The sequence below is a fragment of the Leptonotus elevatus genome, chromosome 19 (assembly GCF_054856555.1).
Source record: "Leptonotus elevatus isolate MCC_2025b chromosome 19, RoL_Lele_1.0, whole genome shotgun sequence".
Classification (NCBI taxonomy): Eukaryota; Metazoa; Chordata; class Actinopteri; order Syngnathiformes; family Syngnathidae; genus Leptonotus; species Leptonotus elevatus.
This window is the reverse complement of record NC_141257.1, coordinates 11,159,899-11,186,332: the sequence shown is the minus strand read 5'-3', so window position 1 is coordinate 11,186,332 and position 26,434 is coordinate 11,159,899. Positions and strand designations below refer to the sequence as shown.

The 26,434-nt window shown below is 39.3% G+C and overlaps 2 protein-coding genes across 8 annotated transcripts in view; one reads left to right on the top strand and one right to left on the bottom strand.

Moving 5' to 3' along the window:
• The first annotated feature begins 871 nt into the window (after positions 1-871).
• LOC147157947 (cyclin-dependent kinase 5 activator 1) lies at positions 872-9,927 on the top strand. Of its 2 annotated transcripts, XR_015091131.1 has the most exons (3): positions 872-1,298; positions 2,923-7,831; positions 8,137-9,927. XR_015091131.1 is itself a non-coding variant. In XM_086062205.1 (2 exons), the coding sequence occupies exon 2, from the start codon at positions 2,967-2,969 to the stop codon at positions 3,951-3,953; it is 987 nt and encodes a 328-aa protein (XP_085918331.1). In that variant the 5' UTR covers positions 872-1,298; positions 2,923-2,966; the 3' UTR covers positions 3,954-9,927. The 2 variants fall into 2 exon arrangements, 1 of the variants encoding a protein (XP_085918331.1); XM_086062205.1 differs by having other exon boundaries at positions 2,923-9,927.
• The window catches only part of myo1g (myosin IG), a 48,603-nt gene continuing 24,237 nt past the window's right edge, over positions 2,069-26,434 (bottom strand). Inside the window, exons 23-30 of one of the 6 annotated variants that reach the window (XM_086062200.1) lie at positions 15,475-15,599; positions 14,460-14,542; positions 14,237-14,320; positions 10,021-10,215; positions 9,497-9,614; positions 8,123-8,268; positions 5,085-5,275; positions 2,069-3,896 (exon numbers count right to left, since the gene is read on the bottom strand). In XM_086062200.1, coding sequence (XP_085918326.1) covers positions 10,201-10,215; positions 14,237-14,320; positions 14,460-14,542; positions 15,475-15,599 — 307 coding nt within the window. In that variant the 3' untranslated portion in view covers positions 2,069-3,896; positions 5,085-5,275; positions 8,123-8,268; positions 9,497-9,614; positions 10,021-10,200. Of the gene's footprint in view, positions 5,276-8,122; positions 8,269-9,496; positions 9,615-10,020; positions 10,216-14,236; positions 15,600-26,434 lie in introns of those variants that run through there. The other 5 variants (XM_086062202.1, XM_086062199.1, XM_086062201.1 and 2 more) reach the window with 5 other exon arrangements.

Here is a 26,434-nt window from a genome sequence, read left to right as displayed (position 1 = left end):
ATACATGCAACGGTGCCTGTGTACATACAAAATTATGTACCTAATATTGTAGCTGGTTAGTGCATGTTTGTATGTCTTAATATCAGTTTCACATATTCCATCTTACATCAGTAAACATTATTTCATTTCATGAATGTCCATTCTAATTACTTATGAATTATAAAAAAAAAAAAATAAGAAGAATTTGAATAGAAAAGAGAGCTTCGTCCCCATCTAGTGGTCCATCTAAATTATCGCAATGTTTCAATGGGCGACGTTATCATCGACGTATCCGCCATTTTGTAGGAGACGGTCGACAACGCAAGATGTGTTCTTTCGCGATGTTTCTTAAAGTTGTTGACATAGCCTATTTCGTGGACTAAATTGAAATATGGTGAAGCATTTCTATGTTAGGCGGTGCAACAATACCTACCACAATCGCGAAAGGAGAAAAGTTGGCAATGGAACAGGTTTTTACAGGTTTGTGTTTCATTCACACACAAAATAACTCAAGGCAGCCATCTTGCTTTTAACCCTTGACCCTAGCAAGGAGTGCACACCTGTACTTAACAAAAAAAACGATTACAATATGATCATTTAAGTCTTCAACAACACAAGACAACTACAACAAAGAAGGTACAACTTCGTTTTGTATCGCATTGGTTGTGTCTACAATCTAGTGTATTAAGAGGTAGTCCGAGTACAGGTGCCAAATGGACGGCAGCCATTGGGGAAACACCAAATTAGAGTTTATGGGTTTGACCGTGCGTGCGCTGCAGCTGACCTCAGTACAGTTTGGTCTGTGGTATGAGTCGGGGGGCGGGGCTACGAGCCGCTGCGTGCGCCCACTGGCTGCAAGGAGCGGACTAATATGCCCGAGAGCTCTGCCGAGAGCTCGCACAGTAGGTCCGTCTGCCGGGAGAGGGGCTAGTGGGACCCTCACCGCTCCGTTTGGGGATGCCGATCTGGAGGAAGCGAATTTTCACAGATCGGATGGGACATGCGTGAAAGCAACAGACAACTGTGGAGGTCTTCAAACATGGAGACGCTTACGGAAAGACATTTCATCGCAATATTTCCACGCGTCTATCTCGGGTGGCTTTAAGGCGCACAGAGAGGATGACAACCGCATCCCGTCCGCATGGCCAAGGCGCTGTTGCATCTGTGAAGAGCGGCTCAAAGCTTCAACAAGAGTGACTTTGGTGCCTGTCCTCTGTGTGCTGGGGTGGGGGAAAAAAACACTCTTCATTAACTATAGTGCGTTTGCATCTGCGCGGACTGCGACACAACTGGCTTTGTGTAGTCTACGATACTCGCAGGTGAGCATCTTTGAATTGTTGGTTGAGGAATGGAACTGATTATTTTTGTTGTAAACTGTTTTGATTTGATTGATTTGTGGCAAGCCGATATAAACTTGTCGTACATTTTAGACAAAGAGAGAGAGAGAGCCAGACTGATCATTTACTAATGAGCTATATTGTCTTCTAATGCAGTGTGCTCATTTGACGAGAGGTAATGTCACAATAGTACCAATACTATATTATACTAAATATCAGTCTAGCTTTGCCATACATTAGTATCACTCTTCTACCTTCTAGGCTGTACATGAGATGATACCATAACTACTTACTATAAACTCGTCATATGACAATAATATACAATAAAAAAATTATTGATATTAGGGGATTCAATACCGCTTTTTCCAGACCAATAGTAGTACAAGTACTTAACTCGTGAGTGGTCACCGATAATACCGTACTAATACTTTTGATACATAAGTTTCCCCCCCCCCAAAAAAACATATGAAAAAAAAGACATACTTAAAAAAATATATATATCCCAATATAGTATTTTTTCCTTAAAATTGCTTGAAATTAATGGCAAATTTCTGTTCCGCTCATTTCTAATTTGTAGTTCCTGATCGTAAAACTTCTACAATCGGCCTTGAAATCAATACCTGGAAATAAGGCCAGTTATCATCCTAATACTGATACATAGTATTGGTAGTTACCCATCCCTAAATGATATAATGTTGGAATTTTTGACCAAATGTGTGTGTGTGAGAGAGAGAGGGGGGGGGGGGATTGGGTTATTGGTCCATGATAGAATATTTTTATTTTTTATTTTATTTTATGATAGAGTATGGATGTAACAATATCCAAACATCACAATACGATATCACGATATGAAGCTCACGATTTCACAATATTGTAAAAAAAATGAGATCATACTAAAAAAAAAACAATATTGTGCTTTTGTACATAATAGCAATGCATATAAACAACCTACAATCTCTAATAACACTTAATATTGAGGCTAATGAGTTGAGTTCCTCCACATATTGACTGGCTTCGCAAGCATATTACGTTTCCCTTCATCTGACCATTAGCGTGGATTTTAAACATAGAAGGGCCAAAACATGCCTTGTGAAAATTAAACTGCACACAAAAAAACTACCCACCAGAGGGTGCTAAAACTGCACAAATGGAATTAAACCTGACTTTTTCAAACAGATGTGCTGCTTTTGATATCGTGACATGACGACGACGATATTGTGGCAGTTTTAAATTAATATTGCGATATCACGATATTGCCGTTATCATTATATCCCTATTTAACAGTACATATCACCGATGATGTCACATTAAAAATCAACAGCGCCTCCAGTTGTGCACATTCTAGTGTTAATCAACACTAAAGGCCAGAAAATCTTCCAAATTCTTAACAATCCGTTGACAGTGACAACAATTGTTATGCCTGTTATTTATCTCAACAAATACAACACAATACTGAATATCCCAAGATTTCGTCTGTGTCTTATCAGCATCTTTGAAACGGATGACAAGTGCTGAAATGCATTGTTGTGGATTTTCTTGCTTTGAGTGCCTTAAATATTGCAGAAACTGTGCTCACATTCTGATTTTGTTTTTTTCGGAGTTGCAGTTTTTCGGTCATTCATTGAAGACATCCTCATCCTCACCCTCATCATGGGGACGGTACTGTCCCTGTCACCCGGCCCACGCAAGCCGGGCTACTACGAGAACCGACCCGGCTCGTTAAGCCACTACCCGAGCCTGAGCAGCCGATCCCTCAACAGTCAGAAAGAGCGCGGCTTGAAGAGAGGCCAGTCCATCTTCCTGCCGGTGCTCACGTGGAAACGACTGGTGGCCTCCACCAAGAAGAAAGGCAACTCCAAGAAAGGCCCCAACGGTCCCGTTGGCCTCGTTGACCCTCTCAACAACAACAACAACATCAACATTTACCAAAAGGATCCCGTGCTGCATCTCAACTACGAGAATGTGAGGAAGTCTCTGTCGTGCGCCAACTTGACCAGCTACGAGGTCCCGGCGGGACTGGGCCTGGGGCTGGGGTACGGCCTGGGACTGGGTCAGGGGTACGGCTGCGTGAAACCGCAGCAGCTTTCGTCGGTGAAGAAAGCTCCGCAGGGGACGGTGAGCACGTCCCCGAAACGCGTCATCGTCCAGGCGTCCACAAGCGAGCTGCTGCGCTGCTTGGGCGAGTTCCTGTGCTGTCGCTGCTACCGCCTGAAGCACCTGTCGCCGTCCGACCCCGTTCTGTGGCTGAGGGCCGTGGATCGCTCGCTCCTGCTGCAGGGCTGGCAGGACCAGGCCTTCGTCACGCCCGCCAACGTGGTCTTCGTCTACATGCTGTGTCGAGACGTGGTGGGCGGCGACCTGGTGGCGTCGGAGCACGAGCTGCAGGCCATCCTGCTCACGTGCCTCTATTTGTCCTACTCCTACATGGGCAACGAGATTTCCTATCCGCTCAAGCCGTTCCTGGTGGAGGCGGGGAAAGATGCCTTCTGGGACCGATGCCTCGCCATCATCAACGCCACCAGCGGCAAGATGCTGCGGATCAACGCGGACCCGCACTTTTTCACGCAAGTGTTCGCAGAGCTGAAAAGCGAAGGGGGATGCGTTCCGCAAGATTATAGTCGAGTTCTGGATCGGTGAGAGGAGTTTCGAACAAACCTTCTTGGGTTTTTTCGGACAAACAGATCTGCTGCCATATGTATTTATTTCATTACGACATATTTGATGTTGGTTGCCAATTCATGGATAGACATTGGAGATTTAGATCGAAATGTTCAGGGCTGAACGATTATGAAAAATAATCTGATTGCGATTCAATACACGATAATTTTTCAAGATACTCTTCAGATTTTTTTTTTTTCAAACAACCAAGCAATAAATTAATCTGTATTAAAATAGACAATATGAGATTCAATATACAATTTTTTGTAGTAAATGAACATAACAATAGCATGCATTTGTTTAAATTAGGGATGTTGAATACCGCTTTTTTGGACCAATGGCACTAATACTCTTGACATATAAAATGTTTACCCCCCAAAAAAAAAGACTAATTATTTTAAAGGAAGATTTATACATCCCAATATTAGGTATGGGCGAGTACCGATACCAGGTATCGTATGATACACTGACTTATTTTAAGGCATCAAAATTTGAAATTAGACAAATCGAAAAATCGGCATTCATTTTATGCTATATGAAAAATGCTACATTGGGATATTGTCGCTGCTATGTGAAAAACACTTATGTCCATCCCCCCCCCCCCATTTTTAATTTTTTTAAAGTTTTTGTGATTCTGCATTCAGTTTCATCCCAAAAACATTTAAAAAGAAGAAGAAAAAGGAAAAAAATGGACATAAGTGCTTTTCTATCTAGCAGCGATGATATGTAGGTCTTTCTTTAAAATGATCTGTCATTGTTTTATTGGGGGGAAATTTTATGTATGAAAAGTAGTAGTGGTATTGGTGCTTGGCATCGGTATTTTTCTTAAAATTGCATGAAATTAATGACAATTTTCGATTCTTCTAATTGCTCATTTCTAGTTATTTATATATATATATATATATATATATATATATATATATATATATATATATATATATATACACACACACACACATTGATTTGAATATAGTTAATCGTTCAGCCCTTAAAAAACAAATAAAAGCAAAAAAATTGCACAACTTCCTCGCCCCGTTTTTGCTGAATCAACCATGCAAACTTAACCTCCTCCGGGCGGCTAATAATTGGAGTCCCATTTGTGTTGCTTACCCAGAAAATCTGCTTGCGTTTACTTTACTTGAGGAGCCATTTGCTCCACCTGTCCCTCCAAACCTCGCGCAGCATGTGTCGGGCTCCAGTTGTCTCAGCTGCCTCAGCATCCTCTCTTTGAATGTGATCAATCAACACGCGCGGCTCAGACTGGAGGACGCCGATCTCTCTGGATTTCCTGTGGTCGTGACCTAAAGATCCAAGCAGATTGGATTGACATTTTCATCAGACTGAATCATAAAATGTGGCACAGACAGTTTCATCGGACTACAGTTGGATATTGTAGGACAATGGACCCAGACTGAAGGGAACAACTGCATGTCCGCGCCGCGCGATTGTGCGTTCAGGCTTTTGTGGGTCACCTGGCCTGAGGGGACAGTTGCCTATTTTTACTCGCATCAAATTTACCAGCGAGCTTTTCAGTGTTCTCATGGTCGTAGTAGTTTCATGGCCGCATGTGAGCGGAAGCGTGACCGAGTTTTGCCGTGGCCAGCCGCCAGGGTCATCAGCTGTTTAGCCCGTCCCGTGCTCCCCTGCTTCTTGTTGACAGGCCGCCACAGCCCGCGTATTAATTAGATTAGCCGATTACGACAGCCCCGCCCCCGTCCCTCAAGACCTCTGCCCCTTCTTGTCCACTCAATAACCCCCGCCGAGCCCGGCTGCTAATCCAGACCGCGCTGGACGGCGAGCTTTTAAATGCCCCGTCATGTGATCTTGATTGGGTATAAAAGCGTGACACACGTGACACACGTGCACCGTTCCCCGAATTTGGCTCAGCGTGTAATGAGCGCATTCTCATCCGTCATCCACAGGCTTCTTAAAACTTTTAAAACTATTAGTCTGAATGTGAATTATTCCCTGGGATGAACCGTTGGCACTTGTGCTCTACTGACTTTAATCCCTAATGTGCATATTAAACACGGCCGTGCTGCACTGGTATACAATTTAGATGGCTCTTTTTCAATGTTATTTGAAACTTTAAATACATTACAAAGTTGTTCATATATATATCCACTAATTTGTACTTTGCAAAAATATTGAGCCACCTATAAAATGTCAACTGTTAATACAAGTGGGGAAAAAATCATTTAGAAGAGAGCCATATAAACACAAATACACTAGAAACTGTAGAATATGATATACTGTAGTTACATATATTTCCAAAATATTACATTACTATAACATGGAGGAAAAAATGATCTATAAAAAATTATCATGTACAGTATCCCTCACTAAGTTGATATGCAAATATGTTCAAACATTCTTGGAAATACTTGGTTACTAAGTATGCATATGAACAAGTCAATACCCCGTGGCATTATGGGAAAAAAAAGACAAATAAATCATACACTGCTGACATATTAAATCATAAAAATTACAAATAAACAATGTTTAATTACGTAATTTTCAAACATATTGTTATAATGTAGGCCAGGTGTTTAAAAAAAAAGTTTTTAGCATTTAGCCTACAAGTACATTTGAATACATTTTAACATTGCACGTATGAGCGTACTTGCAAATATGCATATTATTATTATATAAATATTATATTATTATATGATATAAATTGTATACGTTTGAATATATTTAAATAAGTTTGAACGTATTTGCTAGTCAAAAATGTTTACGCCAGTCCATATTCATCCTCTGACTAAAATAGTGAGATACACTTTTATTCAGATCGTACTAAAAGTTTTATTAAAAAATATATATTTTTGCAGAATCCTATTGATGGTTAAAACACTAAGTGCTGACAGAGCTAGGCGGTGACCTACTATTTATACACAATACTGTTTTCCACTCAGACATTGCCGCTCCCCCAAAGTCATATGACAAGATACAAAATTTGACCTTAACACACATAACCAAACATTGCGGCGCACATCCCCTCAGTGGGTAATCCAGCATTAATCCTCCGGCCCAATCAGATAGAGAGGGAGCGAGGGATGACGAGATGAGAGGGGGAAATACAGTTCGGAATTCACTGAGATTTTGATGTCACACTAGCGCTGCAGTTTTTGACCCCCGGCTCAGCCTTCAAAATCCTCGTCTAACAAAGTGAAGGCAGCATCGGCCCAAAACTGCCTATTCCAAGCCCCGCTGGAGTCAAGCCCGCCCGCCCGCCCGCCCGCCCGCCTCTGCGCACGCCCGAGGGGGCTCGCATGAGTCACACCAGTCAAGCAGATACGAGTGAATGCGTGATTCACAAGCAGAGAGAGAGGCGCCTTTTCTCGGTCTTCAAATGGCAGCCATTTTGGGCTCATTGTTGCTTCTGCACCCCCTCGCTTGCGCGGCTTTGACAAGGACACTTGTGTGTCGCCTCGCACACACTCAGCTGTTCATTAGATTTGACGCCCCAACCCAGCCAGCTATCGTCAGGACGAGGAAGAGCAGAATTGTTGGCACGAGGTCTTTTCATATTTGTTTTTATTTAATGAGAGCGTAGGACAAACTTAAAAGGTTATATCGCCAATTTTCAGTGTGACTTCTTTAATTATCCTAATTGACTTCCCTCGCTTGTTCTAGGTGCAGGATTTGATTCGTTAGTGAGCCACGCTCACATCCTTTTTTGGAGCCAGCAGAAGTGGCAAATCCAAGTCTAGAAAGTAAAAACCCTGCCCTACTAGCTAGCGAGCACCCTAGCTAGCTCCCCATGTGCTCAGTTACCTGCTAGGTAGGGGCTAAAGCCAAACTGTGACAAGGTTTTTACTTTCTGGACCTGGGTTTGCCAACACAAAAGAATACAGGTATCGGTACTCTTGTGGCCGTTTTACGATCAGGAACTAGTATTTAGAATAGAAAATTGCTGTTAATGTCAAGCAATTTTAAGGAAAATTATATATGCTATATCTTCAATATGACCTGTCAAATGCTTTTTTTGTGGGTTGAAATTTTTTTTGTATCAAAACTCCTAGTGGTATCAGTACTTAGTATCGGTTTATACTCAAGACTACTTGTACTGGTATCGGTCTAGGGGAAAAAAGTGTTATCAAACATCCCTGATTTGAACAAAATGGCAACTGTCCTCTCTTTAGTACCTCTGTCCAATCAGTACCCGAGCTGGATCCTGCAGCTGCTCCTCCAATCGTTCCTCGGAGCGGAGCAGCTTCCAAGCCAATTAACTGGCATCGCAGCTGGAGCTCTAATTCACTTCATCCAATCAAAGGCCTCCTTTGAGATCTACCTGTGGGACGGCAAGCACACGATGCCTGTGGTATCTCTGTGGCATCATGACAGCTTTGTGGTTGCTTGGAACTGAAATTTGTGTCTGTGGAGATGACTTTGGCAAATTGATGAGATACAGAGACCAAAACAAAACAAAACAAAAAAACAATAGCAATGAAGAGTCTCTCGTGCACATACAGTACAGTTAACATCCAAAGTGGGTCATTCCATGGCCAACTGCAATGTTAAATTGCATAATATTCTGGCTGGCAATTAACACCAGTCAGTGTTATAAGACTGTAAATTGTGTTAGAGGTATTCATAAAGTATTTGGCTTTGTCATATTTTTCCTTTTATTTTGAAAGAAATTGGACTTGGATTTTGATGGGGCAGAAAATGATCAATAATAAAAATCCTATTCGCCAATAAAACCATTTCAACCAAAATAGTAGAGCTAGGATATCAATAATAATGGTCACAAAACTGGTCACAATTGGTTTTCTAATGGAGGAAATATTCAAACTATATTAATTGAAACCATTTCTACTTTTAACTGAAGGTGTTATAAGGAAAATATTCTGTCTTACTCTTCACTCGTGTTTAGGAATTAGCGTTAGCATAATGCTAGTTTACATGGGCGCTACCATGGAAATGCTATGCTAACTAGCGCCTAGTAACTTACGTCACAATGGAACTAGTTCCTAAAACACCAGTGAAGACAGAATAGAAAATATGAATAAGTGTTGAGTTGTCACAGCTCTGTGAGTTGTGTTAAATTATTGGCTGGTGCTGCTGCAGGTTAGCATGATCGCCTTAACATGGTGACTGATGTAAATATGATGTGTGTTAAAAAAAAATACAATAAAAATATCAAGTTCAAAGACAAAAAAATAGGATAAAGTAATAGTGTTGTGTCGTAGAACGCATGCTGGCTGGTAGTTTAGAAATGTACTGTATTTTTTATTACCTGTTCATGTTTTCCTTTTTATACATAATGAATTCTTGTTTTAATAGCATTTGTTGGTCTTTTTTTTTTTTACGGTTTTTAATAAGCATATTGTCAACATCTATTCTGACTTTTAAGTGGCAACATGCTTTGAAACACTGGAAACAAAAATATTTTACACTTATTTGTTACAGCTCATAAAATAGAAAAGCATGTGATTTCTTCTGGCAAAATGATTACTTTTAACAACCTCACATGACTTGAAATTGAGATTTTTATCATTATGTTTTATGTTGCAAACCTCTCTGGCCCACGTTGTTAGCAAATTGATCAATGGATTTTCCCATCAATGCAGCAGATGGTGACACAAAGATGGCCATTGTACTCGGTGGTGTTTGTCTCAGGCAGCTCCAGGCAGCCTGCGTACACAGATTGTTTCACAATCGTCTATGGCGGCACATGGGGCAACAGTGGGCAGATAAAATATAATATAATATAACTGTCAAATTTCAATCTCCCCTTCCAGCTGAGTCGCTCTGGGTTCCCATGGTTACCTTTCTCTAACACAAAGCAGCACATTAACTTGAATGAACTTTCATAAAGTCACTAAAAGTGTGTGACTCTAATAGCAACAAGAAAACTTGAAAACAAAACATGCATTTGTTTTTCTTTTTCATGATGACAATGTTTACTATGTGGATTATTTAATAAAGTATGGAGCTGAAATACAAATCTGCTGTCATTATTACTTTATTGCATCTACAACTGCCTTTTTTACAATTCATTCACAATTTATGTGAGACATAAAATAGCTTGAAGGCCCACCTCACAATGGCCCAGGGTGCAGATGGCCTTTTAGCTTCCTGTGAGGGCTGTGCTCCATCTGAGGCTGTCTGTGGAGTCAATCCACCCCCATGCTGCAACCACAGGTGGAAGTGTTGCTTGGCTCGCAAGTGCCGTGGAGGTGTGTGCGCAGCTTCTCAGCGTGAGAGAACCCTGCAGAGCTCAGAGGCCATTTTCCTGACATGAAAAAAGGGACACCAGTGGAGCAGTGTGGTTTTATGAGCCCATTTAGCACTATAGTGAGCAGAGGGGTACCTGCAACACTGTCCGCCTATCTTCATATTTCACATTTAACCATATTTGCAGTTGTGTGCTGGTGTCTTTCGCACAATAGTCTAACATGCTTTGAGAAACGGTTTCCAATTATGCTCATTAGTGGCTGGCACGTGTAGATTGAAAGTATACACATATCTTCTGCTGCTGTTTAGCTGTTTAGTATTTATTTAAAAAAATTAAAAAAAATAGCTTAGTTCTCATCGTTGTGATAATGTGACACATCAGCCATTTTGTGTCCACTTACTACGCAACAATTAGTTAGGCTATCCAGCAACAAAAAAGCAACTCGGCAGTTGTCAAATTTTTCAAATTGGTATCCTACTTTACATTATACTTTGTAGTAGCACTTTGCTGGCTGACATTAGCAGCTAATGGCTAGCAGCTAACACATAAGCAGTGTAACCAGCCACCAGGCTAGTAGCTAGCACATAAGTAGTGTAACCAGCCACCAGGCTAGCAGCTAGCCGCTAATGGTTAGAAGCTAGTACCTAGCTAGCCTAACAGGCCACCCAGCTGCCAGATATCTGCTCACCGCTAATACCTTCAGTACTAGCATGTAGCTGCCGAACCAGCCAGCTAGCAAGCTGATGGGTGTGAGCTAGGTGGTCGGTGCTTCACGACAGCCCCCAGATTACTTTTCAAGGCACTTTAAAGACTGAGGCCAGTGCAATTAAATTATTTCCACTGCATCTGACTTTAAACCAAGAGGTTTGCAGTCAAAAAAGCTTACTCGGCAAAACGCAATAGATCTGCCAGGTGTTTTCTGATATCGGGAAATGATTATGGAAGTGACATTAATAATGAGTTTGCGGTGGTCAACATGCTGAGAGGGCAGCGAGGGTTGACGCCATATGGGCCGTGGATGGACATAAGGTCAGTGGTGAAGGAGGGGCCGACCCACTCGGAGGCTAGAGAGGTGAGGCAGACGAGGCCGGGATGCTTTGATGAAAAATTAAATAAAGGGCAGACGAAGAGGTCTGCCGCAGATGGCTGCCACCCTATTTGACTTCAGAGCAGCTTTTTTGTGTCCTCCAAGGGCACAAATCACCCGGCTCTGCCTCCTTGTGTCACAACTTTTGGTGCTTCTGTTCTGTGGTTGCTTTCTGAGGCCTCGGTTGCTCTTCACTGACTTTTACGAGCCCGCTGGGATCACGCATGTTGCAAACGGCCTCTGTCTGATGCTTCCTAGAAAAGGATTATGGTCGGCAAGTGGTTTGGATCTGGTAGCCAGATGTACTGTTCAAAGTCGGCCATGCCTGTTTATGTCTCAACATTTGAATTCAACAACAGCCAATTTCACCTTTTATGTCTCTCTTGTTTAATGTAACAAACCTCCATTTGTTTTGTCCATGGAACCAGTTCCACCAATTAAACCGCAAGAATATATTCATTGGTCACATATGGTGGTAAACAATTAAGGCACCGGGCGTCCCGTGGTAAGTGTTTCGCATGAATTTGAGTTTGAGGAAAATGTCATTAGTTTGTTAAAATTGACAAGAAAGTTGTTGGGAGTCTACTTCTGCTATTTGTTACCACCAATTATATCGGAATTATTGACTTATGAAAACAAGTCAGGGCCCATTGTTTGAAAACTAATACGAATCCACAACAAGAACATGATGTCCACATTTGTGAGCAGATAGTAACACTAGTTGAGGGAACAAGGGGTCTTCGTGAAGAAGCTCCATACCAATTCGCCCCCATTTGATGATTTAATTAGTGAAGGGGAATCTGACATATTAAGTTGATACAACTAATTGGAGTGGGGGAATGAACATTCTGACATCATAATGGTCATATCATGTGCTTTGAAATAATCAGATTACAATTACCGTAAACAAAAGATGCTTTTTTTCTAATTTATTAAAATGGTGACATGATTTTTTGTAATTTTACGCCTACAGCAGGAATTCATGGAAAAGTTGATTAGAACTATAAAAAAAATCATAAATGATGATTTATTTTGTTATGTGGCGGCAGGGTTATAATAATTTGGGATTTTTAATAATTTTTCTTTCATTTTTACTTCTGTTTGTTAGTTTTAGTTGGTATTTAAAGCAGTTTTTTGTTAGTTTTATTTTATTTTTAAATGCTTTGGTTTAGATTAGTTTATTAGTTTTAGTATTAGTTTTCTGATATAGTATATGGTGTATTTGGCGAGTGTAATATGGGGGGGGGGTCACTAAATATTGTGTTAATAAAGTAAATGAAAATGTGTTTTAAATTTTAGATACAGCTATTTTGTTAGTTTTCATTAATAATGAAAAATAATAATATAATAATAATTATATAAAAAATATTTAAAGTACAAAACAAATATAATATAAATAATGCAAAATTATTATTTTTTAAATAGTTAATAATGTGAAGAGATGGCCAGTTTAACTTGGTAGTTAGACCAGCTAGTCATAAAACCACACCTTCTAATTCCTCAAATATTAATTATACATTTAAATAATGACATTACAACCCTTTGGTATCTCAAATATGTCCAGATTAGTAAACATCCAGCCTGTTGGCATGTTGTTTTAGAGGGAGCCAAGTGAATAGCAATCTGCCCCTCATGTTACTGTAATCTCTAACATGTGACCTCCCCTCGGTTCTGATAATGGAGAGATGCAGGAAAAACCTGCTGGGCTCTCCAAAGCAGTGGTGGGTCTGCCCTGAGAGGATTTAGGGGCAAAAAAACACAGCTCTGGGACACATATTATGCTAAATCCTCTCCAACTCATTACAAAATCCTAGCTGCGCGGCTGGTAATCCCGAAAGAGAAGCAGAGCAGGTGCCAGCCCCTCTGTAATGGAATTGCATGGTGCTTTAAGAGATTGCATCAACAATCAGCCAGGCCTGATCAATTAGATTAGAGCTAGACGACTCGTATTTGTATAAAGTGACAAGACAAAGAAGCATCCACTCAACCATTTCTTTTGCCACTTGTCTTCATTAAGCGCAACTAGAGTCTGTCACAGCTGATTTCAAAGTTCAGATGAAGAAAAATTAACTATTCCAAGGGCCAGATTGTACGCAACGTCAGTGGATGTGTTGCACGTAATTACTGAAATTGCACTAGGATTCCAAATAGCGGAAAATAAATGTCATGTTTTACTCATGCTAACAAGATCGGGCACTGTTGGCAACAGGTGTAAAAGTGGTGATGTAATATAGAACTTTTGGATCAGCATCACAAGTGCAAAAATAAAGTCTGAAGTGATGGAATTGGAAGTGTTAGTGGACGCCAACAACCACATAAAGTTTAACTCATCCCGGAGTGCACATCTTGCGTAACATTGGGCTCAAAACAGAAGTACAGAAGCATCTGGGAGAGAGCAGCAAATGAAAATGAAAATATGGCATGACTCCTTCTTGTGACTGGCTCCAAACGAAACCTCATTCAGAAGCTCCGTAACTGTTTTGCTGCAATAAACAATATGTCATGCCAATTTTTGCCTCTGGCAAAATGTTTACAAAAGCAGAAAAAGACAAATGCAAATTCAGCCATCTTATGTTTGATCAATCACAATTCGTAGGCTAAATAAAACGAGAAAAATGACGTGTGTGCGGCCATTTTGCGGATTTGTCAAACCTGGATGATTGCAGTTGTTCATTTTGGGAAAGATTTTGAAGAATATGTCAATCATTTCCTGTTTTCCAGACTTTAACATTCCAACATGGGGTACACTTTCTCGCGGGCCATTACGGCTTCCCTCAGGGCCGCATTTGGCCCCCGGGGCATTGAGTTTGACACCACAAGCTCTATTGAAAATGAATGTATGGATAATAATCTTCTCCTTATTGCATTTGCAGAAGTTCCATAAAGGTTAGAATTTGCTGCTGGTATATCAAAATGAGATGGCATTGGTGAAGGTGTGCAATCTATGAGTGCCGTTCCACATTTTATTCGATACAAGGAAGTAAAACTCACCATTAAACACAAAGACGTCTCTCTCCACGTAATGTGACAGGAGCTATGTGAGGAATCTGATGCGCAGCCGAGTGGCAACTGCTGCTGTGAACGGGAGGAGAGAACGAAAATGGTCAAAAACCCATCAGTATATAATGCTTATTAATCATGGATGGAAGGGATTCGCTTGAATAAACACATCATTTGTTAATCACATCTTTTGCATTAATGATTAAAGGATTACATCACAACAACAATCCGGTGCTTCGTAAATGGGATGCGCTGAGCTCCGGTGGAATCTGATTGGCGGTCCGTCCAAATATGGGCCTGTGGAGGAGCAACTTACACATTATGGTGAATTGATTGGCAAACGCAACCTGCAGGCTTGCTTTCGTGCCCTGCTAACAAGAAGAGACGTCTTAACTTCCCCTCAAGTCGTTCACACATTCATACTATCGAAAAGACATTGAGGTCACATGCACCGACACACTCAAGTCACACAGACGTGAGGACTGTTAGTCTCTCAAGGTGTGAATTGATGTTAGAGTGTGTGGGAAAGGATGTCAGGAGGGTTTTGCGCAATGCTGATAAGTGGGTAAGAGTCCAATTAAGCCCCTTCTGGTGTTAGTAGGCATGAATACACCCCAGACTGTCAATAACGCCTCACTGGCCTCAGTAAATCACAATTGCAAACTGACAAAATTCCTTTTACTTTTACGCTTGCGTGACATCTTGATAGCAAGGTTTCCTGCGCCAAAACGTCTGCATCAATTCTGATCTAATCCTGAGGACACCAAAGGGACAAGACAGGAAATAACTCAAGCGTCATTTGGTCCCGTTTTTTTTTTTTTTTTGCAGCCGGTGAGCGAGATTGCATGTTTTCAACGGACGCTTTGGATTAAAGATAAATCCAACTGTTTTTCCTTCCGCCTAAACACCAGGATATTGTTTGTAACTGAGAAGATTGCATACAGGAAAGCACAAAACATGACGTCAGCGCATTTCAGAAAAACAAATATTTGTTTAGATGCAATGGAGAATTATTTATTACTGAACATCCTAACACACAACAGTTGAAATAATTTATTCCCTTAAACGTGACACTTATTTCTGTTACCAAGAAGCATTCACAGTTCCAATAGTTTCTAAAAAATCTTTGTGGCCATAAAAAAAAAAAAAAAGTTAAATCTTTGAAAGCTTTGATTGGTTGAAGTGACTGCCTCACTTGGCCGGAACCAGTAGAATGAAACCATCTTTACTCTTCTTGAAATCAGGGTTAGCTTGGCCCTCCTTGGTTTCCACGGTAACAGTCTTTGGCTTGCCGCGCATGTGTAGCCGGATGCTGGACGGGCACACCTTAACAGCTAACGCTGCTTTTCTTACACTGAAACACAAAAGACAATGTAATTCAAGATGATGTAAAAAAATTAAAAAAATAAACTTCTGCCCCTGGAAAGTCACCAGATTACATGAGAATTATTATTATTATGTCTTCTTTTTGGGGGGGGGGGGGGCTACACAAAAGTCAGAAAAAAAGTGATATTTAACATTCCTATTAGATACTGCATTTTAGCACAAATCGAAAATTGGAAATCAAATCTATACTGATATCCACTCACTAAATTTCCTCATAAGACTTTTGATGAATGGATTTTCAAATTTATACAAAGAGGAAGGAAAGCTTGTAGGGTCTTGTAATAAATAATGCCTCATATAATATTTTTTTTTTGGGTGGTGTACTTAAAGGTGTGGCCAGTAATTAGATTAGCACAACATAAAGACTGGCATGTTATTTGAGGAGCATCTAACATTAATATATTGATTTATCGCCAACATTCTATTTTCTACGAAGACAGCTGGCCTTGTTTGACAATCAGCTAAAGATGATCCAGGAAGCACCAGCTTCCTCTTGGCCTTCGGGCACAGTCCCACCCACTCCTGTGGCAGACACAAGCTGGCACAACACAAAACTCAGCCTCAATAGCATCCCTATCCAAAATAATTCTCTACTGTATCCCTCAACATCCCAGTGAAGGCCCGCAGGACTCACAGTGCACGCTCGTTGTGCTTATTATTAGGCTTGTATGTCATGAAATGTTCCTTTTTCCAACAGTGGCCGCACTTCATTTGAACCCGAGTTGAAAAGTCTCTGAAGTAGATGCCGACCAGCTATTTGTGGACACTTTTGAATGTTGCTAATGTGACTAATGAAACAGGATTGGCTCATGCAAACAGGCCAGATTGGCAATTGAGTCCCCTTTTCCTGAGAAAAGCTTAGATGGAAGCTGTCATTTTGAAAAGGTAAGTTATGATTAAAAGACTCGAAGATTACATAATATTTACTTGCTATGGAATAGTTCTGGCCATGTGTGCACCAGTTGAGCACATATTGACAGCAAAAGAGCAAAAGGGAAAGGAGAAATGTCACTAAAAATGAACAATTGACAGCAAAAGGGAAAGAAGAAATGTCACTAAAAACGAACAAAATTAACTTATCTTTAGGTTGACATTGATTTGTAAGATAAGTAGTTCCTGGTGAGACTTTGATTTTCTGTGAAATTGTTCTGTCCCGTTTTTTTTATATTTTAAAAATAACGACGTACTTATCATGCTCAAAGATGTATCATATAAAATATACCTCTAGTTGTCACTTTCTGTAGGCATAAAAAGCAAGATTACAGTAGATGGCATTCAGTAACAATTCAACAAAAGCTAGGCTTCCTGTTTCGTTCTTCTTCTTTCAATTTTACTCCAACTCAAACTAAATCAGTGTGCTGGCATCTAGCGGTTGATAGTGGAAAAGCACTCAAGACAAACAAAAGTTAGACCAAAGTAGCTTTTGGCTGTACGAAAAAAATATCTTCTGAGATACACTCAAGCAATACAAATATTACAAAAAATAATGTATTCATATAAAAATAAAAAACAATAATACACATACTAAAGACTAATAGCAAAATCCATGTAATCATTTGGCGCTGTGAAAAAGGATATCTGTAAAAATAGCCCAATGACATTGGACTGCATTTGTCAAAGCTATGTCACCATTCAGTCTCAGTCACACAAACAGGTGTTGCCTTACATTCTACGTTCTTCCGTTGACCCCTCAACAACGTCAACTCCACCGACCGAACCCCCAAAACCAACTGTCCGACGTTGCACCCACACATGCTCACACTGGGTGACGTTAGCATGTTTTTCGCAGCAAAACCTCCCCCTTGTGATTGGTCATGTCATGCGTAATTCCTTGTTAGAAGTGCGTAAACACCAACGACAAGTCAAACTGTTTGCTTAGTGTGAACGCCGCAGTTGGTCGGTCTGACGTACACGTTTACACATTTAACTGTAGGTGTTGGGAATGGTGCTGAAAATAATAACTCAATTCTACCCGTGAAGAAGCATCCTCGGCTCATGTGAGGAGCTGAGAAGCAGTTCACGCGCAAAACACCCAATTGGCAGCTCATCAAATGTAAATTCATTGAGAACTCATGTGCTACAATGTGACTGTTGTGTTTGAGAGGCACTGAATCATAGTTAAGGAGCATTCGAAACAACTCCTTGGAAAATTATCGGAGGTTTTTACCCCCCCCCCCCCCGAGTAAATCAAATGCATTTTATATACAGTGAATATATTTTCAAGCGTATTCGCTCATTCATTTCAACTGGATTCTACGCTTGAATTGATTCTGTCATTTTTTTTCTTCTGTGCACTCTTTTTACTCAAATTGTATATACTGTGTATTGTCGATGTTTATCTATAGTTTACTGTGTTCTAAAATGTGTATTTTTATTATTATTAATCATTCACTCCCAGCCATTTTCACTGAAGCAACCCCATTCGCTCCCGGCTGATTTACTGGATTTTGGCTGTTATTGCAAGGCCCACAGAATATTGTGTTCTATTGCTATAAAAACAAAAGAAAGATTAGAGTATCTTCTTTCATCAGGAAAAAAAGTAAATTTCTACCTGTTTCTGTTTTGCAGAAATTAGCATGATAATATAGCTATGTGTCATAATTATTCACAAATCTGTTTAAAACAGTGTTTCTGTTTTAAAAAAAAGAGATGGTTGATCTCTTATACTCTGCTCCCACCTGCTAGCCGCTTTTGTAATAACTACAATAGCTTCAAGCATTCTCTTCAGTTCAGAGGCTGCACCAAAGCCTTGTGTATGCGCTAGCATAATTTTTTTTTTTTTTTTAAATAAACGTATAAATACCTCTTTGGGAGCATGGTAATATTTAAAATAGAACATATTTATACATTTTTGGGAACAAATGAGTTTAGCACTAATACAAATTATTTCATATTTCTTACCTGACATTGAGATGTCCTTTACAGCTACTTAATTCAGTTACAAAAACACATATGTACAGAAAAGTTGTTGCATAATGCATTTTAAAAATTTGACAGCATTTTTGGCTGGTCCAACGAAAAAACATATTTCCGCTAATTTTTTTTCTCAAGTTTTGGATAAAATGCAAAAAATGAAAATCATGAGATCGGTAAAATCTCAAATTTAGGGAGACTATATAAAACCGTTTTTATTATATTATATTTGTATTACATTATTATATATTATAATATATTATATAGTTAAATCATTATTAGAGCTGTCATACGATTACATTTTTCAGCAGATTAATCACATTTTATAATTTTGATTATTCATGATTAATCGCTTAATAAAAAAGGCTTTTTTTTTAATTCCCGCCAATTTTGAAGAGCACCGTTTATGTGTTAATTATTTTGACATTTAATGTTATGAGGACGTCTTCAACATTTTTTTGGATCCACTGCACACGCTCATCCTCTTTTTCAGTTAATTACTTGCATAATTTAAAATGGAGAAAAAAAATTACCCCGATATTTTGACATAAACAAATGTTCTAAATGTGATACGCAAACATTTATTAAATGCTTTACTTTTTGCGTTAATTCATGAATAATGTGATAATTTTTTTGTGATTCATTAATCAGTTAATGCTTTAACAGCACTAATTATTATATATGTATTATTAATATATATATATTTTTTAATACATTAAAATTAAATGTTTTTAAAAATATATATTTTGACTGTTAATCCTGCATTTAAAAATTTGCTAAAAAGTGCCTTGGTGATTGTGGCTCTCCTTTCCCACAGCGAGGGCATTAAAGGAAGTGAAATATACTGTACATGCTTTGTTTGCACTGAACCGAGTCTGAAGAGTTGCTCTAAAGATTATGTATAAAAACATGACCTGCACTGAGCCGAACAGTCCACATTCAGCAGCTGAATAATTTATCGCCCCGTCGACAGCATTGAAGACAGATTTGGGGTGCGGAGAGAGCTCCCGCCGCCCGAGCCCCCAGACCTCCTGCTGCCACCGGCTCCACCCCTTCATCTCAGCTTCCTGTCTCACCCTCTAAGCGGCCGGCCTCCATCCTTCTCCCCCCGTCACTGCCTCTGAGATGCAGGCTGCAGCTAATGCAAGGTGAATATGTGCCTCTGGTGCCTCCATTATGGAGGAATCACTCGCTGTTTTATTAGCGTCCGGGCCGCGTATGTGTGGCAAAGCGTAGCCAGCGAGCATGATGCGGTTATTATTGCTGTCTGCCCGATTATGGGACAACCAGATCAACATCGAGCTCCATGCAGAGTCGCTCCCAGGGAATAATATGCTGATGAAATCAAAGTGAAAAAACTTTCTTTTTTTCTTTTTTTTTCATCCAACCACTCAAATTGTGAATTAAATGGTTCGTGCAGGATGGTGTCGAGGATTTTTGTCCTCGAGAGAGGCAAAAGGAAAGAGAAAGCTTTTTTGGGGGGGTTTGTTTTGAGTTCTCAACTCAAAACGCAGCCATTACTAGCTAAACGCCTGGCAACAAAAGTGAGTACACCCCATAAGTGAAAATGCCCCAAGTGTCTTTTCTTCAGTGTTTAATTGTGGGAATGCTGAAAGCATTCAACATTGATAGCTTTCAGCATCAGATGACACTTTTCGATAGAAATACGCCATAAGCCATGATTTGAAGTTTGGTCAGGGGTTAGACTAATGGGTTCAAACCCCGCCTGGACAACTTTAGTACAAATGCAATATTGAATACTAATCATTGTCAAATTATTTCACATCCATTACTTTTGAAGTCATTATTAAGTTTTGTTTCTAGATGATTGGTTTGAGCAATTGCCTGCCACAGCGAAAGACCTGGGTTCAAACCCCGCTTTGACGACTCTTCAGCTCGTGCAGCGGAGCTTTGACCGTTAAACAGGAGGCGATGGTTCGAATCCCACCTTAGACAGATTGCAGTTCAAGTGTTCTTTTTATTCATTTATCTTTCAACTACAATTAATACTTTGTAATTTTCACATAATTTACCTTTTCATGTACTTCATAAGCATTCAGCTTTCAGCATTCCCACAAAAATATCAAATAATCTGCAGTCGGGGGAATTTTTTCAATCATCATTAATTGCATGACTTCAATCATTTCCTCACGATGAATTAATCACACATTTTATAACTGTTCTAAATGTACAATAAAATAAAATTTATATATTTTTTCTCCCCACTTTTTCATACTTTTGTTAACATAAAAGTAGAGAAATATGTTAACCTTTTAGTTCATTGATACAATAATTTCATAGTAATTCAGTTATTTGAAGTTCAAAAATAAAAGTGCTGTAAAAAACGGATTGAGGCGAGACATTGATTTGTGTTGACTACATCTTTCTGCCAGTAGATGGCATAAGCCATTAATGTTGGACATTGATGACAGCACAGTGCAAAAATCAAGTGGTACGAAACACGAGTGGCGTTAAAGGAACTTTAAAATAACTCGTTATTAACACCCCTAATCTGCAGAAACGTGAGGTGTGCTCACTTTTGTGAGATTTTGTAATTAAGATCATCGCTTTTGTTGTATATTGTTCACAGGTGTCTGAATGAGCAAGAGGCACGCTTTTCGTGTCACAGCCTGTCAGATTAATAACTTGACCAAGAGCTTGTGACTTTTACTCTTAACGATCCCTCTGACAACATCACACAAACAGAAGACAGTTCTGGAACATTCTGACAGAATGCTCCAGTATGACAAGTCAGAAGGTCGGGTCTCATCATCGCGCCACCTTTTTCCTCAACTCCATCTATCCTTTTGTCAACGTGTGCTGCCGATGCCCTCTGCCCTCTTTTTCCACCCCAAACTTTATGCTTCATTCAGTGTCACCTTCTTGAAGGTGTAATTGGGTCCCGGGAGGGAATGAAGCGGCAGAAAGTGTCATAAAACTGACAGAGCGAAGCAGGTCAGGCCTCGAAGCGTCACAACAAAAGAGCCCAAACAAAAAGTGGATACTTTCCTTTGATTCAGTTGAAAACAAAATAAAAAAATTTTGGGGGGTTCTGCCTTTCTTTAATTGTCATTTTTCTGAGCAGTTAGAAGCCCACTTGGCAATAAAAGGCTGAAATGTCATCAACTTAAATGGATGGTTTTAATCGGATCACTTTCCCCACTAAAGCATCGCCAGGGCAACGGCAGCATTTGCGTCCACAGGAGAACGGACTATTCGAGCGACCTGACTAGTATTGGCGTCATCGCATGCATTCTCGGCTACTTCTTCAATTATAATAAGCACCGCTGCTGTCAGAAACAGTTGGGCTATTTCAACCAGCTGCCCCCCACCACTTGAGTCTTCTCAGGGGGCATTCTGGGAAAAAATAATAAAAATGAGTCATACGTTATCAACAGTGGAGCAAACTGCGACCACTGACATGTATTTGATTCATTTTCAGCAAGTTTTGCAGAATTTCAATTCTTTCAAAATGACGTTTTTGTGTCAAAATTTTAGGCAGACATGACAGCACTGAGTTAAATAAATGAGGTAAATAATTGACAAAAAAAACAACTGTGGAGACTGCGCAGTCATGTGACTGCCTGGCTCAATTTGATTGGTGGAATGGAGTCTAATGTCGGTAGTGGTAACATTAGCTTAATGTAATGGAGTAAAAGTAGTATTTGTTAACAGAAATACTCAAGTAAGAGTAAAAAGTATCTGTCAATAGAACTAATCTGGTAAATAGCTTACAATTGATGTAAAAAGTTACTTAACTCATTTACTACCATTGACGGCTATAGACGTCAAAAATTCGTTGGAACTATTTCTATTAGTTTAACATTTTTTTCCACTTTTGTTAACAAGAGTATGAAAACAGAGCATTTTTTTTATTGCACATTTAGAACAGATATACAAATTTTTATTAATCGTGAGTTAACTAGTGAAGTCATGCGATTAATTACAATTTTTAAAAAATAGTCACCCGACGCCCCTAATTTCTAATAATCTTTTTTTTTAATGGTGAGTTAACTAGTAAAGTCATGCGATTAATTACAATTAAAAAATTCAATTACCTGACGCCCCTAATTTTTTATAATATTTTCTTCATTTTTGATTTTTTTTAAAGATTAAAAAAAGAAAAGAAAAGATTATTAAAAATGAGGGGCGTCAGGCGATTAAAAATTGTCGCATCTAGGTTTTCATACTCTTGTTAACAAAGTGGATACTTTTTTTTTTAACTAATAGAAATAGTTCAAATGAATTTTTGACGTCTATAGCCGTCAATGGCAGTGAATGAGTTAAGTAATTGTAATTGAGTAAATGTAGTGCATTACTACCCATCTCTGTTCACATGCGTGAAATGTTAGTCAATCTGTTCCCAATAAGTTAAAAGCTTACCCTGCTTATTGCTGAAAGTCAAACCACGACGCTAATGAGGAAAAGCACTACAGGAATATTTATGACCACCATTGAGGTATTCAAAACATAAAGACTGACATTTAGGCTACATCTAAACTAGTTTGTTTTGATCCACTTTATGTGCTCGTGTGTTCACTTTCTGTGCGGGACTGCTGCCAGTTGGGTCAGCCTTCACTTGGTCAACACGTCATCGTTGTACCAGTTTGTTTGTTTGTCCTGCTTTGGTCTGAGGTCGATTTAGATTTGGTGCATGACTGCTGCTCAAATGCACAAAGAGGTTCTTTCAAATAGGAATTGTTTTGAGGTCAGTAGCCAAAAAGACTTCAAGATGCCTGCGACACTTATTTAAGAATTTTCTTATAATACTTTCACTTATATTCCACTTCATTTATTAACTAAAATGTAGATTTTACTCCAATTTTATTGGTTAAGTATTATGTGAATCCCTAGTTACAATTAGAGCAGTGGTTCTTATTAACCAAGTTTCCTATGCGTATTCACCAAACTTTATTGAAAAATATATAATTTATTTCTCAAATTTAATAGGTATCGGGTTTGCTGGTGAACAAAATTAACAAGGGGAACTAGCCTATTCTCCATTTGAGCTATCAAAATTAATCGATAAGAAATCAATTATCAAATTAATCGACAACCATTTTAACTCATTTACTGCCATTGACATATCTTTTCTTAAAAAAATAAATAAAAGATTATTTTTATTTTTTTTAAATAAAAGATTATTAAAAAATTAGGGGTTTCAGGTGATTACATTTTTTTATTAGAATTAATCGCATGACTTCACTAGTTAACTCGCGTTTAATCACAAATTTTATATCTGTTCTAAATGTACAAAAAAAAATCTAGGTTTTCATACTCTTGTTAACAAAAGTGGGAAAAGAATGTTAAACTAATAGAAATAGTTACAATGAATTTATGACGTCTATAGCCGTCAATGGCAGTGAATGAGTTAATAATAGAGTAATCGTTTTGAGCCAAAGAAGACTGATTATCTACTGTGTTTAATCAAAATAAGATATCTACAAACATCTGTTTTTACTTTGGAAAACAACGACCAAACCGGTAACATGTACATCAATCCCCTTTTTTTTTTTTTTTAATCACTATATAAATACGAAATACCATCTAAACACCAATCACTGGTTAATAAATTGTTTTGTAATACACTTTAATGTAAAAGTAGAATAAATTCGATTCATCGATTGAACAATTGATAGATGAATCGATTCTAGAAAATATTCTATAGTGACAGCACTATTCTCTATGCATTTTAAGGGAGTGAAGTGAGGAAGCTCATTTGTTCAATGCAGGGATGTCCAAACTATGGCCCGGGGGCCATTTGTGGCCCGCCAACCATTTTTCAAAGGCCCGTGGCATATAATAAAAACTATATTTATAGCCTACAGTTGATGGAGACTGCCACTACTAGTATTCAATTCATTTCATATTCTGTAGAGCTTTTCTAGATATGAACTATTTACAAGTAAAATGGGAACATTTATCTTCCCAACGCTGTGGTGAATAACTGGTTTATTCTTTTTTAGAAGCAAAAATTGTTTTTGGGAATTGTGAACCGATTACATTAATTAATTAACTGCTTCAAAAATTGTCTCGTTTTGCTTCGGAATATAAAGATGGGATTTGGCTGCTGTTTGGTACAGGGGTGACTCTAATCTAATGGGATAAAGGGCCGGGCCACCCCTAATATTTCGAAAAAATTTGCCTCATCTCATTTTACGATATATTTTTTTCAAAGTAACTGTAATATATACAATATAAAATTGCTTGACTGATTTTGGTGTATTTAATAAATGACATTTGTGGCCCTTGCACCCTTAGATTTTTCTGGATGTGGCCCTCAGAGGAAAACGTTTAGACATCCCTGGCTCAATAGCAAAGATCCAGCCTCGCTCAATGTTTCATTTTGTGCTGCGGCGGCCACAGATGCCGGCACCACATGACCCACCAGGTTGATGGGAGCCGAGCAAGAAATAGGTCAGTGTCTCCACACTATTTACTTCCACCTGGGTTCAAAGCTGTTGCTATAGTTACTCGCCATATGATCCAAACCGCATTACCACTGATCCTAATCCAAATCAAAAGTTGGAACTCGCAGAAGATATCGAGGGCGATTAAAAGTGGGATTCCGGGGAGATCTGAGCGATGAGAGGGCAGAACACCCCAGCAGCCTCTTGAGTTGGGCCAGACAGACGAACACATTGAGGACAACCACTGAGGGAGAAAAAGCAGAGGAGGGGGACGACGCTATTTCAGGACTAGGATAACGCCACTCACGGCCTAAAAAGTTCATTGGAAATGGCCGCATTTTGCTCACGTCCGCTCTAAGTGACTGCACATGAGCTGCGGGTCGGCCAACGAGGTCGGGCATCAACAAGTCTGCCAGAGACCAAAGCTAAAGTTAAACCACATTACAGGACTGCTGGCATATGCTCAGAGGTACGATCCTGCGTCTCACCGCAACAGCAAAGGGAGGGGTGACCCAGAAGATGGTGATGAATTTAAACCCATCAAGGCTCTTCTCCATATTCATAAATGATAATTCAGAATATGAGAGACGTAGCTTGGGGAAAGAAAGACTACAAGAGACTCAACTGCAGAGTTGCAAATCGGCACGCTGGAAAAGTTGACGTGATGACTAAAATCCCCAAATCACCTTTTAAAACAACGAACCCGAGCTTGTCTACTAGGCTGGGACAGATCATACCCTAAATCCCGCCTTGAGCCCACTCATACTCCCCCCAGCTGTCCCAGCAGATGGTCCACAAGTTCGACCCACGACACTCCCCCCATCAACACAATACACACCACTTCTTTGCAAGTATGCAGACCAACACACATATTAGTCACACTGCAAAAAATAAAATCCTAAGTAAGAAATCATTTCTTAAATTTAACCTAAATTGGCTTACTCGAGTTATTTTTTTTACTTAAAATGAAATTGTCAGGCAAGATCATTGTGCTTATTTGAAGATATTTCTTACTTTATTATGTGAGGATTAAAACAAGCATTTCCCACATTTTAAGATGACAACTAACCAACATCAAAGACCCTGAACTCAGGTTTCAGGAGTTTTCTTATTTTAAGATTTTGCATAATCTAGTAATAAGATAAATGGAAAAAAAATACAAGTATGAAAACAGATGAGTGCAATATGGTTCATTTCGTTATATTTACTAAGCTCTAGTGGTAGAGTGCCTACCCTCAGACTTGAAGGTTGTGGGTTCAATTCCTGGCTAGGTCATGACAAAGAAAATGGGACCTGTTACCTCCCTGCTAAGTTATCCAAGCGTAAAAACTAAAAAAAAAAATATTTTAAGTAGTGTTGTTCTGATACGATACTGCATTAAAACAGTGGTATCGGTGAGTACTAACAAGTAACATGCCGATACCATTAATTCTGACGCTAATATAGGACTTTGAATGCAGCATCTTGTGTCTTGCTCATG